At 37.6% G+C, this 16,795-nt stretch overlaps 1 protein-coding gene across 1 annotated transcript in view; it reads left to right on the plus strand.

Moving 5' to 3' along the window:
• Positions 1–16,795, plus strand: part of LOC123825427 (phospholipid-transporting ATPase ABCA3-like) — a 306,670-nt gene that overhangs the window by 192,544 nt on the left and 97,331 nt on the right. The window contains exons 12-13 of the mRNA XM_045848811.1: positions 3,696–3,908; positions 13,843–14,013. Of these exons, the coding sequence (XP_045704767.1) occupies positions 3,696–3,908; positions 13,843–14,013 (384 nt within the window). The remainder of the gene's footprint in view (positions 1–3,695; positions 3,909–13,842; positions 14,014–16,795) is intronic.

The raw sequence follows: 16,795 nt of genomic DNA on the forward strand, positions 1-16,795 counted from the left end.
AAGTGAAATGGTGGGAAATGATTCTCTAAGCAAATAGCATCCACAGAAAAGCAGGTGTGGCCTTTCTTAAATACAACAAAATAGATTTCAAGATAACAGAAGTAACAAGAAACAAAGATGGATATTTTATCAGGAAGACATGGAACTTCTTAATATATATACACCCAATCAGGGAGCACTGAAATATATAAGGCAACACTAATAGAACATAGAGAGAAACTGACAAAAATGCAATCATTATAGGGGACCTAAATAGCTCTCTGCATTCCTATAGACTAAAAAATAAAATTTCAGAGAAAAATAAACAATTCCTTTTTCAACTGCTACAAAAAGAATAAAATACACAGGTATAAACAAAGGGTGTTAAAAGAGCTGTATATGGAAAATTACAAAACATTATTAAGAGAGATTGAAAAAGACACAATAAAATGGAAAGATATTCCTTGTTCATGGATTAGAAAAATCAGCATAGTTAAAATGGCCATATTACCCAAAGCAATATACAAATTTAATGCAATCCTCATCAAAATCCCAATGACAGTTTCAAAAGAAATAGAATCCCAAAAATCATCAGACAGCTATAGAACCATAAAAGACCCCAAATAGCCAAAATAATCCTGAAAAAAGCCAGAGGTATCACACTACCTGACTTTTAATTATACTACAGAGCTATGACAATCAAAGCAGCATGGTATTGGAAGAAAAACAGACACACAAACCAATAGAATAAAATTTAGATCCCAGAAATTAAACCACATGTATATGAGTGTGAGGGAGCTTAATCCAGCAGAGCTCTCCCAGCTGCCACAGATGAGAATAAGTCTACTAAGACATAATCTGCTTGGGGAGAAAAGGCTGACTGACTAGAGGAGAGACCTTTCTCTCAGAGGAGAAAGGTCTTGAGTCTCTCTCTCTCAATGGGATTTTATTGAGTTTAGCTTGCATAGGAATGCATATCAAAGAAAGGAGGTATGGTTTACAGATAACATTTCTGGGGCTACAGGGGTTCTTTTGAATCAGGGTCTGGCAGACAGGGTGATGCCAATCACCTTGGGAAGCAGACTTATTTTGTGCTTGGACCCTTGACATTTAAATTGAGAACATTCTTAGCAAATCATTCCAGGTTTCACAGGATTTAATGTGTTCTTTCTTAGGCCTGATTGCTCTCCCCTCCCCACCCCTGCCACTGGGAATGGCCAGTTCCAGCATCCCTCTTGGGCATTGTTTCAGGCCTGAATCAGGCCAGGGAAACAAGGCAGCCAAGAGTTTAGGAGACTTTTTACAGATAGAATGAGGACTCAGGCTATGATAAAGCTGAGGGGTGAGGATCTTTTGTCCTTCTTCCATAATCCCCTAAGTCCTTCCCTGATGGCCCCTTCACAACTATGCCTGTCTTCATAATTGTTCCTTCCTTGAGGAATCCTACCTGTCATTGACTATCAAGCCATCCTCCAGTGGCCAAGCAGGGTGAAGTAAAGGGGTCAGAGGCTATGCCCCTGCCAGGAGGATAAGTTTTGTCTCCTTAGTGGCTTATAGTCCCAAGGTCCCCTAGCCATGGGGCCTTTTCACCTTTCAGTGGGGTTATAGCTTTGGAAACCAGGTGGGATGGTTCCCAACATATGAGCAAGTACTTTTTTGATAAAGTAGCCACATACACACAATGGAGAAAAGGATGTCTGTTCAATAAATGGTGCTGGGAATATTGGAAAGCCACATGCAAAAGAATAAAATTTTAAAATGAAATTAACTACAGTTCATCCACATAAACAAAAATTAATTCAAAACAATAAATTACGTGGAAGAAAACATAGGTACTAAACTTATGGACCTTGTTCTTAGAGACTATGAATTCAACTTCAAACACAAGGGAAGTAATAGCAAAGTAAATAAATCTGCCTATATGAAACTAAAATGCTTCTGCATAGAAAGAGAAACTGCCAACAAAACAAAAAGGCTACCAACAAAATGAGAGAAGATATTTGCAAACACCAGCTCTGACAAGGGGTTAATTTTTAAAAACTCATATAACTCAAAATCAACCAAAAAGATCAAATTAAAAATATGGGCAAAGGACCTGAGCATACCCTTCTCCCAAAAAGACATACAAATGGCCAAAAGATACATGAAAAGATGTTCAACTTCACTACCTATTACAGAAATACAAATCAAAACTACAATGAGATACCACCGCGTATTTGTTAGAATGGCTGTTATTAACCAGACAATTAATAACACATGTTGGAGATGTTTTGGAGAAAAAGAAACCCTCATTTGCTGTTGGTGGGAATGTAAACTGGTACAGCTACTCTGGAAAACAATATGGAAGCTCCTCAAAAAATTAAGGATAGAGTTACCATATAACCCAGCAACCTCTCTTCTGGGTAGCTATCCAAAAAGTCTGAAAGGATTTATTCACAAAGACATGTGCACCCTTTCATTATAGCACTATTCATGGTGGCCAAGCTATGGAAACAATCAAATTATCCTTAGATAGAGGACTGGATAAAGAAGATGTGGTGTATATACACTGTGGAATACTACTCAGCCATAAGAAAAGGTAAAATACTTCCCTTTGTGACAACATGAATGGACCTTGAGAATATCATGCTAAGATGAAAAAAATTCAAGAACCAGATGATTTCCCTCAGGTGTGGAATATAAAACTGAAACTCATAGACACAGACAACAGTATGGTGGTTACCAGAAGAAAGGAAGTAGAGGGCCGGTAAAAGTAAAGGGGCACAAATATATGATGATGGAGGAAGATTTGACTTTGGGTGATGCGTACACAATGCAATATACAGATAATGTATTACAGAAATATACACTTGATACATATAGTATTAACCAATGTTACCACAATAAATTTAATTTTAAAAAGTAGATAGGCATGGATACTAAAGAAAGCCTGTTGATGCTGCATGTAATTATTTAGTAGAGTGGACTATGGCGGGGGGGGGGGGGGAACAAGTTAAAAAACAAAAAGAGTAATAACCAAAAAATTTTAAAGGATGGGAGTGGTATTTTGGAATGCCAATGTGACTATAGAACCTGGAGACAATAACTTTGGCTAAGTTTGACTCTGCCACTTTCCAGTGTTCTTAGGCAGACCTCTAAACTGATTTGTAAAATGAGAATAAGATTACCACCTTGCTTACCTCACTGTGTTGGTGAGAAAGACACTGTAAAAGTAAAAGTACTTAGAAAAAAATTAGAAATAGGTCTCAGAATTGCTGGAGTGGATGTGATGGGAGTAGAGGAATGGGATAGAGCTAGGGGACCCAGTCTAAAAGTGGATAGCAGTGATATGTAAGGTATGTAGTCAAGAGGAAAAAGTCTTTGAAGGAAATAGTCTCTCTTTAGAGAAATAATCTACTTTCTGGGAAAGTTGATAATTAGGATTGTTGAGGGAACATATACTGATTTTGTTTATGAATTTTTAAAAAATCCCTTTCAAGGTAAAAAGAAAAAAGGAAATAAAGGGAATTATAAAGGTCCTGCTACCTGGACTGCCCTTTGGGGAAGAGGATGACTGGGGACTTTTTTTGAGAGGGTAAACTATTTAATTAATGAATACATCTGTGGTAAATAAGGAGAGGGCTTGCTATTTCATTCTCTAAAGGTTCTGGCTTTCATTATTTTTGCACTTAGGTTTCATTTGCCTTTACTTTCTATACCCTGTGTGTTTCAGGGAGTGTTTAAATTCTGCCAGCTAGATATATATCTCACAGATTACCACTTCCTGGACACAATGCTGATCTTCATGCTGTATGGCTGGTCTGCCATTCCCCTCATGTACCTGCTGAGCTTCCTGTTTTCTAAAAGTACTTCTGCCTACATCAAACTTGTGTTGTTCAACTACCTTTCAGGCATTTTCAGTCTCCTCATAGATACCACATTTCAATTTGGTAAGTGTAAGGGCTTCATAAGATGCTTTCTTCCCTAGAAGGCAGTAATAAGTAAATAACTGAGAACATTAATAGACAATTAAGTTCCAGGTTTTGGGAAAATCCTGAACTTGATGTAGAAGGAAAAAGATTTATACAATCTGAAGAGAAACCAGAGTATGAACTTGATATAAATCAATAAAAATTATTTTGAGTGCCTGTGATACTACTCCAGATTTGTTAGTGGAAATCTTTGAACTGAAATGATGGGACTGAACCCAATATATAGGTCTCTTGACTAGATTCTTCCTCTCCATCTTAACATTCTGTAGCTCTCTCATATGACTTAGAGAATTGGCTTTGCACAAGATTTTGGGAATTTTAGAAGCATTTGTTCCTGTGATTCATTTGTCAGAACCAGACAGAGAATAAATGAAAACAAAAGGGCAGGTTTCTTCTTAAAAGGTCAGGCCTCAAAAAGTTAAAATAAATTATACCAAAAATAAATTTGACCCTAGACCTTTATTATCTTTAAAATTGTTATCCCTTGATATTGTGGCACTTGATAGTGTGGTTACAACAGAGAAGAATGGTGAGGGATCTTGAGTACTTGGGAGAGGCCAACAGTTTTATTCAGAAAAGATTCTATGGGGTGGCTCTTCTTTTCTAAATTAATGAAAAAGCAAAAGACCCTGAGCAACCAAACAAGACTTTCCAGAAAGAAGAAAAACTCCGTATGTACCTGATATCCATACAACAAAGCCAGTTGCCCTTCCTTCACAGCCTGGCTTCTGCAGTATTCTCACATTTGCATCTCCTCTTTTTCCTTCTCTTACATGAGTTTGAACTGGATTCAGCACCTGATCAGTTCCTCCCTCCCTGTTGTCAGAGCTTCACAAACACAGGCTTCATGCCTTATTGCCGTAGTCCTTCACCTGTCATAAAAGACTGAGTGTTTCATAGTAACAAGACTTAAGCTTCTGGGTAACAGACGAAAAAAGTTTTAAGAGATTTGCATTAGCACTCATTCTCAAAGGAATCTTCACATTATGGAAAGCAAATATCTATATATTTTGCACACTTCTTAGAAAAGAAATATTGTGTCATATAGGTAACACTCCCCTGAAGGCATTTGATCCCTAACCTAGAATAAAATGATTAAGGGACTAGAGAGAAATAGCTATATACTTGTATAAATATATAAATAAGTAGATACAGACAACAGTGTGGTCATAACCAGAGGAAAAGGGAAGTACAGGAAGGATGAGGTGGGCAAAGGGAGGTAAATGGGGGTATAAAGAGACTTTTCTTGGGCACATGACAGAGGGTGCAGATGAAGTTTTATTGAGTTGTATTCATTTGAAACCTATATGGTTTTGTGAACCAGTGTCACCCCAATAAACTCAATTTTTAAAAAGAAGAAGAAATGATTGTTTTGGAAAGTTTAAAAAACATTTTTGGGGATGAATATTTCACAAACAGTCATGAATGGTGAGAGCAAAAAACAAAGCCAGTAGATTTGGAAATCAGAATGTCAAAAGAGACTTCCAGTGAAAAGCAGCAAAAAACTGCAACTGATGTTCTGCCAAAATAATGAACTGAGAAGAAAGTATGGAATTGGCATAGACCAACAATAAAGTAGAAGTATGTCTCCTTGAAGGTAAGCAGGAATTAATGGCAGATTTGATGTGAGGTTATTGACAGAATCTGGTGACCTTAATTTTGCATTTTCATAAGATGTGATGAACACAGACAGAGGTCAGAATAAAAAGCACAAAAGCATATACAACAAAGTTTTAGTAGCTTCCTATCTAGAATTGTAGGTTAAAATGGCTATGTCTTCATGATAAAGGTGAACAGAATTTAAATAATGCCAAAATAGGACATAGATAGGAAATTTACAGTGCTTGAATTTGGTACTGGAATAAGGAATAGTAATTCTCTGTGGAATTTGTAACCACAAGCAAGTACCCATATGGGTTACTTCTGAAGTTATAGTACCTATGAACCCATGTAAGCCAAAAAACATAATTTGATCATTTATTTTAAATAACCTCAGTTAAGGGTTTATAAGAACAAGTATAAAGGACACATGGACAAAATCTGGGGGGTGGTGGAAATGGGAGGGAAGTGGGGAGGGCTGGGGGGCTGGGCTGGGCTGGAATGGGAGTAAAAGACAGAAAACTACCTGAACAAAAATTAAAATTTAAAAAATTAAAATAAAATAAAATAAATAAATAACCTCAGTTGATTTTGTCCCCAGGTGAGTGGTAAAAGTATGCACAATTCCCAGACTTCAGAGTAGTCCCACAGGTAACATCTAGAAAACTTGAGATCAGGTTAAAATAACAAAGGGAAAAAAAGAATCAAGGCCTTAAGAGCAAATGCTAGCAAAACCACAAACCGTAAAATCAGAATCAGACCTGCAAAATTTAAGATTCAGGGAGTTTTAGAATAGAATATAAAATATATATTTTTTAAATATGTAAATAGTCACAGAGAGTGTCAGGAATATGAGAAAATTACAGAATATATAATAAATAATAGAACATATATTATATATGCATGTAATATAGACACATATATTACATATATATGCATTATATATGTATAGATAGAGAACAAGTAGATTTGAAAGAAATCCCAATGAAATCTTGAAAAATTAAAAGAATTAATAATAATTTTCATTAAGAACTCAATAGATACAGGTTCCTGCAAATACAGAGGCATAGGTAAAAATGCTCCACTTCCTCCCACAACCAGAAAAGGTAACAACCAATTAAAAACAAAACAGAACTGCAAAGCAATCAAACTACATGGAACTCTTGACAACCAAGGAGTTAAAGAAACATTCATCCAGACTGGTAGTAGGGGCAGAGATGGGCAGCCAGATGGAGAGGACACACAGGAAAGCAGAGACTCAGGTGAGGTGGGGGTTGGCTGACCCAGAAACTAAAGAGTCAAAACCTCTGGCTGTAACTTCTGTGGGGGTTGAGAAGGTACTAAAAACTCCCAGGCTCACAGGAGAGTCCCTTGGAGAGGCCCATGGGATCCTAGAACATTCACAAAGCCACCCACCTGAGAGTCAGCAATCCTAAAAGGGCAGAATCCACTTGTGGGAAGCAAGAAAAGTGACAGAAAGTAGGGAAAGAACCAAGCAAGAGGCATTGTTCCCTCTCCAACCTCTCCCCCACAGACAGTGCTCCAACACAGCAAAGAGGGTTGCCCTGCCCTGGCAAATACCTAAAGCTCAACCATTTATCACATAATGCGTGCACCAAGAAAAAGAAATATGGTCCAAATAAAAGAACAGATCAAAACTCCAGAAAAAGAACTAAGCAATAAGGAGATAGACAACCTGTCACATGTAGAGTTCAAAACACTGGTAATCAGAATGCTTACAGAATTGACTGAGCTTGGTTGCAAAATGGAGGAAGAAATGGAGGCTACACAAAATGAAATAAAGGAAAATACACAGAGAACCAACAGTGGAGGGAATGAAATGGGGACTCAAATCAACAATTTGGAACAAAGAGCTGGGAAGTGGGGATAGCAGTGGTGTGTAGGGGCTGGGGGAGTGGTGGAAGAGAAATAGAAACAACTGTGCTTGAACAATAATTTTTAAAAAGCTTTAAAAAATAAACAAATAAAATAAAAATATTCCCCAAAAATCAATTGGAACCATAGGAAGAAAGAAACATTTATCTGGAACAGAATGAAGAAACAAGAATTCAAAAAAAAACTTAGGAGAGGCTTAGGAACCTCTGGGACAACTTTAAATGTTCCAACATCTGAATCATAGGGGTGCTGGAAGGAGAAGAGGAAGAGCAAGAAATTAAAGACTTATTTAAACAAATAATGAAGGAGAACTTCCCCAATCTGGCAAAGAAGATAGACTTCAGGAAGTCCAGGAGGCTCAGAGAGTCCCCCAAAAAGTTGGATCCAAGTAAGCACACACCAAGGCACATCATAATTACATTACCCAAGATTAAATGTAAGGAGAGAATCTAAAAGAAGCAAGAGAAAAGGAGACAGTTACCTACAAAGGAGTTCCCATCAGCCTGTCAGCTGATTTCTCAAAAGAGACCTTACAGGCAAGAAGGGGCTGGAAAGAAGTATTCAAAATCATGAAAGGCAAGGACCTACATATCCAAGATTACTCTATCCAGCAAAGCTATCAGTTAGAATGGAAGGACAGCTAAAGTGCTTCCCAGATAAGATGAAGTTAAAGGAGTTCATCATCACCAAGCTGTTATTATATGAAATGTTAAAGGGATTTATCTGAGAAAAAGAAGAAGATCAAAACTATGAACAGTAAAATGACAACAAATTCACAATTATTAACAACCAAACTTAAAACAAAAACAAAGTAAGTAAACAACTAGAACAGGAACAGAACCACAGAAATGGAGATCATATGGAGAGTTATCGGCAGGGGAGAGGGAAAGGGAGAATGGGGGAAATGGTACAGGGAGTAAGTAGAATAAATGGTAGGTAGAAAATAGGCGGGGGAGGTTAAGAATATTATAAGAAATATAGAAGCCAAAGAACTTATATGTATGTCCTATGGACATGAACTGAAGGGGGGGAATGTGGGTAGTAGGGGGTATGCAGGATGGAGGGGAATAAAGGGGGGAAAATGGGACAAGTATAATAGCATAATCAATCAAATAAATTTAAAAATTTTTTAATTACAAAATTTTACTTACCTAGTTATACTATGTAGTATAGTCGGTGAAAATTTCCAAAGCTACTTGTAGTAGTAGGCAAACCATACAACATCATAGAAGGAGATATTAGCATACCTCTCTTGTAACTAAAATACTAAGCAGGGAAAGAAATTCAATAACTGATATCTACTGAATAGTTAATAAACCAGTCAATGGGTATATAGAGAACATAGGATCTCAAACCGATGTTTTAAACACACATGGAGCCTTTACATTTAAACTGATTAGATGACATGCCATGAAGACTAATATATGACACATTCATTGCCATTTTTAATTAAATTAGTATTCAGTAAAAAAAATAGCTAGAAAAAGAACACACAATTAGAAATTTTAAAACACATTGTTAAATAATTGATGGGCCAAAGAGGGAATCATAATATAAACTAGCAAATATTTAGAACTGTAGTAACATAAATACTGCACAGCAAGATATTTTATAGCTTTAACTACTACCATGAAAAAGGCTAAAACTTAATAAATTGTCAAACTTAATAATTTTGAAAAATAGTAGCAGAGTAAAAACAGTAGAAATAATGAACAAATAAGAAAAAAAATTAATCAAAGAGAAACAAATGTATACAATAGATAATACCAATAACTTCATTAAATCAGATAGTTAGGATTGTATAATTAAGATAAATATTAGGTATAAAAATATAAAGTGTATATATTTGTTATACATTAACAAATAAGATGATATAACAATCATCTTATTTGAAACAATGTCAAGACAACAAATCTAAGAACTTCAAATTGTTACATTTCTAGAAAAAAAATAAAACTCACTAAATCTGATTTAAGAAGTATTAGAAAATTCAAATTGTACTACAAGAATTCAAGTAGTTCATAGTTTAAATTATTTTAACAAAGAAAACACAAGGCCTGGATTACTCTACTGCTAAGTTCTATATTATCTTCCAGCTAATAGAGAGAAGAATAAGATAATACTTCCAACCATTTCTATGAGATTAACAAAGGCCATAAACTAACAAGATAATCATTAATTAATTTCCTTCATGAACACAGATTCAAGAATTGTAAGCAAAGTATTAGCAAACTGAATCTAAGGTTGCTTTTATATTAGAAAATGTATAGATAAAATTCCTATTTAATGGGTTAACAAGAGAAACATAATTACTATCACAATAGATGCAGAAAAATCAATTATACATGATAAAATATATTGGTGAATAGGATTAGGGGGGAAAATACCTAATTTTATAAATGGAAAACTCTATAGTAAATATAATATTCAATGACTCATTAAAACCATTTCTTTCAAAAAATGAAGAACTGGATGAGAGTGACCACTTCTGTTAAACATTATGCATTAGGTCTTATGTCACTTGTGTAATGTAGAAGAAAAATAAAACAAATGCAGAATGGAAAGAAAGAAACTACCATTCAAAAATGCTACAAATCTGAGGAACTATTATTAGAGTATGGAAAACAGATGCCAGGGCCAGTCAAGTGGGCACATGAAACATGGCTTCACTATGACCCTGTAAAGAATTGTCATTCCAACAGTGTGCATCTAGATGGCCACACCAGGTTTAGAGTATTGTACAATTTAGTTGATTTATATTCCATTCTGACCAGTCAATGCCCCTACTGAACTGGATATTTATTTTTAATAACACATTTTTGTCAGTTTTTACCTTTTCCCATCCCTAATGAATCATTCATTATTTTATCAGGTAAGATATTGTTTCTGTTCCTCACAAAAGATCTTTCTCCTCTTTGGAGATTAGAAGATAGTCATGATTGCCACTGTGACATGGACTCCACTTCACAATGTCCACAGTGTTATGGCTGAAACAAGACAAATTAACATGACTACTGAGTCCTGTGGAGGAAAAGGGATGGCACAGCCAGTTTGTCAAGGGACGAGCTCTTCAAAGTGCCTCGGCCACTCACTCAAGAGGAAAGCACCCTGAATCTTGTCTTGACAAGCTTATATTGGCTTTAATTTGCATAGGAATACAGGGCATATATGGAAAGCTCATCATCACTGTCAGGCAGTAATGATCAAATAAATAACATTCAAAGAACTCTGAGGGCCTATTTTGAGTTAGGGTCAAATAGCTAAAGGGCCATAAAACTTTGGGGAAACAAACTCATTTCGTGCTTGAACCCTAATCATTTAAATTGAGGGTATTAGCAAAGGTTTCACAGGATTCTATGCATTCTTTCATAGACCTCATCACCCCAGGGAACCCACTCTTTCCAACACAGGGCCACACCCACCTCCTGCATTGTTTCAGGCTTAGGTCCAGGAGGGGAAGTAAGACAGCCAAGAGATTAGGAGGCTTCTTGCAGACAGAATGAGGACTCAGGCTATGTCAAAGCCAAGAGGTGAGGGCCCATCACCCCCTTTCTCCATAGCCCCTCAAGTCCTTCCCTGAGGGCCCTCACGTGACCATGACTGTTTTAAGTTGTCCCTTCCTTGAGGAATCTTACCCATCACCAGCTAAACGGTCATGCACTGGGGCCAGGCAAGGTGAAGTAAAGTGGGCAGAGGCAGTGCTCCTTCCAGGGGGATAAGCTTTGTCTCTTCAGTGGCGTAGGGTCCCAAAGTCTCTCACTCAGCCTTAGCTATGGGGTGTTACAGCTTCTGAAACTGTCACAGGTGGGCACAGGTAACCAGGTTCTTAGTGATCGGGACAAAGAATTGAACCAAACACCCAGAGTTCATAGAAGAGAACATGGGAGCAGACCAACTCCAAGCAGAGATTGACCTGATGGGCTGGAGGGACTTTATTTTTATAGGGTGGATCCTTCCTGGCTAGTTTTGGTGGGCTTTTACTGAGTATATACAAGTAGTTGCATTCCTTTAAAGCTACTGCACATGTGGTTTCCCATGATCCTCCCCAATTGGCCACCAGGGAAGAGGGTCCCACAATGCTACGGAATTAATCCCCATTTCTCCTGGGGTCCCCCTGTACTAGGTTCACCTTTCCCTAAACCAGAGAATTATAGCTCTTCATGCTAGAGATTGGTGAAAAAGAAAAGAGTTATTTATTCAAGTTATACAGACTAAAAGTAATGACTTAATGTCTTTGTTAAAATCCCAAAGTCCCTTGAAACACCCACAAACATACAAAGTCCTTCCTTCCCCCCTTTGCCCAGTCTGGAGTACCATATCTCAGGAAAAGAAATAGAAGTCCGTGGCTTAGGCAGCTCTCGGTTTTTCCTAGTAATTTGTGCTCAGCTGGCAGGACTTCCTTAGTTCCCAGCACCATCAGCTCTGTTGCTGGGATCTCCAGCTAAAGCCGCGTGGTGATTCTTCTCATGGCTGGGGGTGGGGAGGTGGCGGGGGGGGCGGTGATCCCCCTTTCTGGGAGAGCAACGGCAGCAGCAGCACCACCGAGAGGGCTAGGGCGGAGCTCATCCTGTCCTGGCCAGAGCAGGTGGCTGCAAGGTTGGCTAAGTCCTAGAGGTGAGAGTGCGGGCACAGCATGTGGAGGCCTGGCGGGTGACCTGGTGCTCCTGAGTCACTTACTGGTGGCCCCTTCTCGCCACTGAGGCTGCAGAGCTGGCTGGGGCTCAGAGCCTGGCAGGAGAGGAGCCGCAGGCGGCTACATCACGGACGGTGTCTGCACAGCTGCAGGAGTCCCCACTCTGCTAAAGCCACATGGTTCTCTCTTCAGTGGCTGCTGTCCTCCCTGCACTGCCACAGCTGCATGGTTCTCTTCTCAATGGCCACCAAGTCTGGGTTTTTAATCCCCGTGGCCAATCTTCCTCTGCAGCCCCATTTCCAACTCCTCCCACACTCAGCTTCACAAGCCAGAACTCATATCCTTCCAGCTTTACTGGGCTGCCATTATGAGTCTGAGCAGGTGTGGCCCCATGTCATGGAGCCAATCTTCTCTGAGCTCCCATGCAGGTGCTGTAACTCAGGGGACCTGCCCCCCAGTTACATCTTGGTGGGGAAGTTACTTCCATTCCCCTGGCTCAGAGCTGGTCACAGCTATTTAACATATCTATGCAACCAGTTAAAGGTTATAGATATGTTCAATGACCACACCAGAGGGTAGCTATAAGGCTGTTGCTATGGGAAACAGCTCTCAATGGCTCTGCTTCATTTGTCCCTTCCCCCAACCCACACCTGGGGGGTGGGGGTGAGGACATCTTAAAATCACCTGGACACCTTGAGTTTTGAACTCCATTACAAATCCTTCTTTGGGGGACCCCTTGGCTGCACCCTCCTACAAAACCAGACAAGGTGGTTCCCAACACCACTGGGTGAGCCCAAAAGACACCATAGTATACCTGTACTGTGTAGTATGGTAGCCACTAGCCACATGTGGCTATTTAAACTTACATTTAAATTTATTGAAACTAAATACAATTTAAATTTCAGTTCCATAGCTACACTAGCCACAATTCAAGTGCTCAATAACCATATGTGCATATTAATACAGCCATAGAGCTTTTCCATAATTATGAAAAGTTATATTAGATAGTATTGATCTATAAAATTAGTGCCATTTTTGGTGTCTGTTCAAGTGGACAATATCCAAAATTCAATCTGGATCAATTATTTGTTTCTGTATCAAGTTAAGTTCTACACAAGACAGAATTAGTTTGGCTTTGGCACTTGAGGTTTGACTGTTTGATCATTTCTATTTTGCTCAAAATGTCTTATGTGAATTTTCTTTTCAACCTTTTATTTTCTTCCCCCAAAACTGAATTAATTATCAAAATTCTAAAATTCCATTTCACAAATTAAGCATGTTCATATCTCCAGGAACTTAGCCTCTAATTATTATTTATATTAAATACATGCCTTGGAAAGATAATAGTTATCCATTAAATGGTTTTTTTGAAGATTTTTGTGCTCTTGAATAAATCATAATTTTCCTATTTGTTCCTTACTGTTGAATTTTAGGCTGTATTTCTTATGTTTCCCTCCCTTACTTGATTGATAAGATTTCAAAATGTGAAAAATAGACAGTAGTTGATTTATGTTCATAATGGGTGCCAGGAAGATTTACATGGATACCCACTTAATCAAAAAGACTTTTCAGAATTCCTCAATTATCAACATCAACCGCCATGTGTTATCAAATGGAACAAACCTTTTGGGAACTAATTAGTATTCTTCAAGTGTAATCATCTGGTTGTTAATTCCCTGAGCTTGGCTTGATCATAAATTGGAAAATTTGTTGTCTTGGGGATAGTACATTTCCCTATAATGATATCCTATCTTATCTTTTTAGAAAATGAACATAACATGTCAAATGCCACCAGAAACTTCATACTTGAGTCATTATTGCTTTTTCCCAATTACAACCTGGCAAAGTGCATCACTGACTATTTTACTTTCCACCAGATGAAAAAATGGTGCTCCATAAACAAACCTGCTGCCTACATAAATTGTGATAAAGAAAGTAAGTATCTTGGGAGTTCCTAAATTTCTAAGAAGTTAGTCTCAGGGTCAGCCAATGAGAAATGAGGGAAATCTGCCCTTACTTCAAAAGAGAGAGTGAGGCCACATGTTCAGGACATAGAGTCATTTTACAAGGCTGGGGATACACCCTCATAAATACAATAAAATCTCAAAAGCAAAATAAATTTAAGGTAAGTTTAAAGTTGTCGTTAAATGCAGAACTGAGCTACTAAAAATAAATCACCTAATAAATTTACATATGTTATTTTAAATCTTCACAAACTCAAGATGTATTTTTAAACTTTATTTCTATTGTTGACATAATTAGAGATGTCTCATGTTCCCTGCCCTTGCCCATTTTTACCCAACCTATTCTGCTTCCCTTATGCTATGAGCACACTGATATCTGTGCCTTTGAGTTATGCAAATACAATCTTTGGCCAGTTCCCTCACCTTTTATCCAGTCCCTCCATTCCTCTTCCCACTAACAACTATCAGTCTGTTCCATATGTCCATGCCTCTTTTGCTATTTAGTTCATCAGTTTATTTTTTTCATTAGATTCACATATAAGTGACATTTCACATATATCTTTCTCTGACTGCCACATTTCACTTGGCTAAAAACCTTTAGGTACATGGATACTTTCACAGGAAAATTTTTAAAAACATTCAAGAAAGACCTAACCCCTATTCTTCTCAGATTATTCCAGAAATTCAAGAAGATGGAAGACTCCCAAACTCTTCTTATGAAGCCAACATCATCCTAATTCCAAAACCAGATAATGACACAACATAGAAAGACAGCTATAGACCAATATCACTGATGAATATAGCCACAAAAATCCTCAACAAAATATTGGCAAACAGCATCCACCAATACATTAAAGGAATCATACACCATGATCAAGTGCTATTCATCCCAGCAATGCAAGAATGGTACAATATTTTCAAATTAATAAATGTAATACATCATATAAATAAAAGGAAAGACAAAAACCACATGATCATCTCAAATGATGCAATAAAAGCATTTGATAAGATACAGCACCCACTTATGATAAAAACACTCAGCAAAGTGGGAATAGAGGGAGCATTCCACAGCACAATAAAGGGCATTAAGAGAAAAGTACAGCCAACATCATACTCAATGGTCAAAACCATAAAGCTTTCCCACTATGATCAGGAAAAAGAAAAGAATGTCTGCTTTCACCATTTCTATTCAACATTGTATTGGAAGTCCTAGCCACAGCAATCAGACAAGAAAAAGAAATACAAGGCATCCAAATTGGGAAAGAGGAGGCAAAACTGTCATTGGTGGCAGATGACATGCTACTGTACATTAAAAATCCTGTAGACTCCACCAAAAAACTACTCCATGGTATAATAAGTGAATTTGGAAAAAGAATGAGATACAAAGTCAATATTCAGAAATTTAAAGCATTTTCATAAACCAACAATAAAATAAGAGAAACAGAAATAGGGGGAAAACCCCATTTGTAATAGCAACAAGAAAAATAAAGTACCTAGGAATAAACCTAACCAAGAAAATAAAACACCTGTACTCAGAAAACTGCACAACATTTCTTTAGAAAGAAATTAAGGAAGACACAAACAAATGGCAGCATATACTGTGTTATAGATTGGAAGAACTAACATCATCAGACTATCCATACTACCCAAAGCAATTTATAGATTCAACACAATCCCTATTATGACATATTTCACAGATATAGAACAAACACTTCCAAAATTTATATGGAACCATAAATGACCCCAAATAGCTGCAGGATTTTGGAGAGAAGAACAAAGTAGGAGGACTCACCGTACTTGATATCAAACTGTATTACAAGGCCACTGTAACCAAAACAGCCTGGTACTGGGATAAGGACAGACACATACACAAATGGAACAGAACAGAGAGCCCAGAAACTAACCCAGATTTCTCTGGTCAATTAATATTTGACAAAGGGGGCAGAAGCATAAAATGAAGTAAAAATAGCCTTTTCAACAAAGGATGTTGGTAGACCTGGACATCTACATGCAAAAAACTGAAACTCAATCACCGATTTGCACCATACAAAAAATAAACTCAAGGGTGGATAAAAGACTTAAACATAAGTTGCAACCTCATAAATATCCTAGGGAATAATATAGGCAGGAAAATCTCATATTTTTCACACAGTAATATTTTCACCAATATGTCCTGTAGAGCAAGAAGCATAAAGGAATGAATAAACAAATGGAACCTCATCAAAATAGAAAACTTCTGCACAGCTAAAGTAAACAAAGGTAAAGTGAAAAGGGAACCAAGCATATGGGAAAATATATTTGCCAATGATCTCTCAGACAAGGGTTTGATATCCATTATATAAAGAACTCACATGACTCCACTCCAGGAAGACATAAAAATCCAATTAAAAAATGGGCAAAAGACTTGAACAGACACTTTTCCAAGGAGGATATATAGAGAGCCCCGAGACATATGAAAGGATGTCCAACATCACTAGTCATCAGAGAGGCAAAATAAAACCCAGTGAGATACCACTTCATACCTGTCAGAATGGCCATCACAAACAAATCAACAAACAACAAGTGTTGGTGAGGTTGTGGAAAAAAGGGAACCCTAGTGCACTGTTGGTGGGAATGCAGACTAGGGAAGCCAGTGTGGAAAACAATATGGAATTTCCTCAAAAAACTAAAAAAGGAACTGGCTTTTGAGCCCGCAATACCACTGTTGGGATAATACCTTATGAATCCTAAAACTCCAATTCAAAAGAACCTAG

The sequence above is a fragment of the Phyllostomus hastatus genome, unplaced genomic scaffold (genome assembly GCF_019186645.2).
Source record: "Phyllostomus hastatus isolate PE091 unplaced genomic scaffold, TTU_PhHast_1.1 phas_contig_64, whole genome shotgun sequence".
NCBI lineage: Eukaryota > Metazoa > Chordata > Mammalia > Chiroptera > Phyllostomidae > Phyllostomus > Phyllostomus hastatus.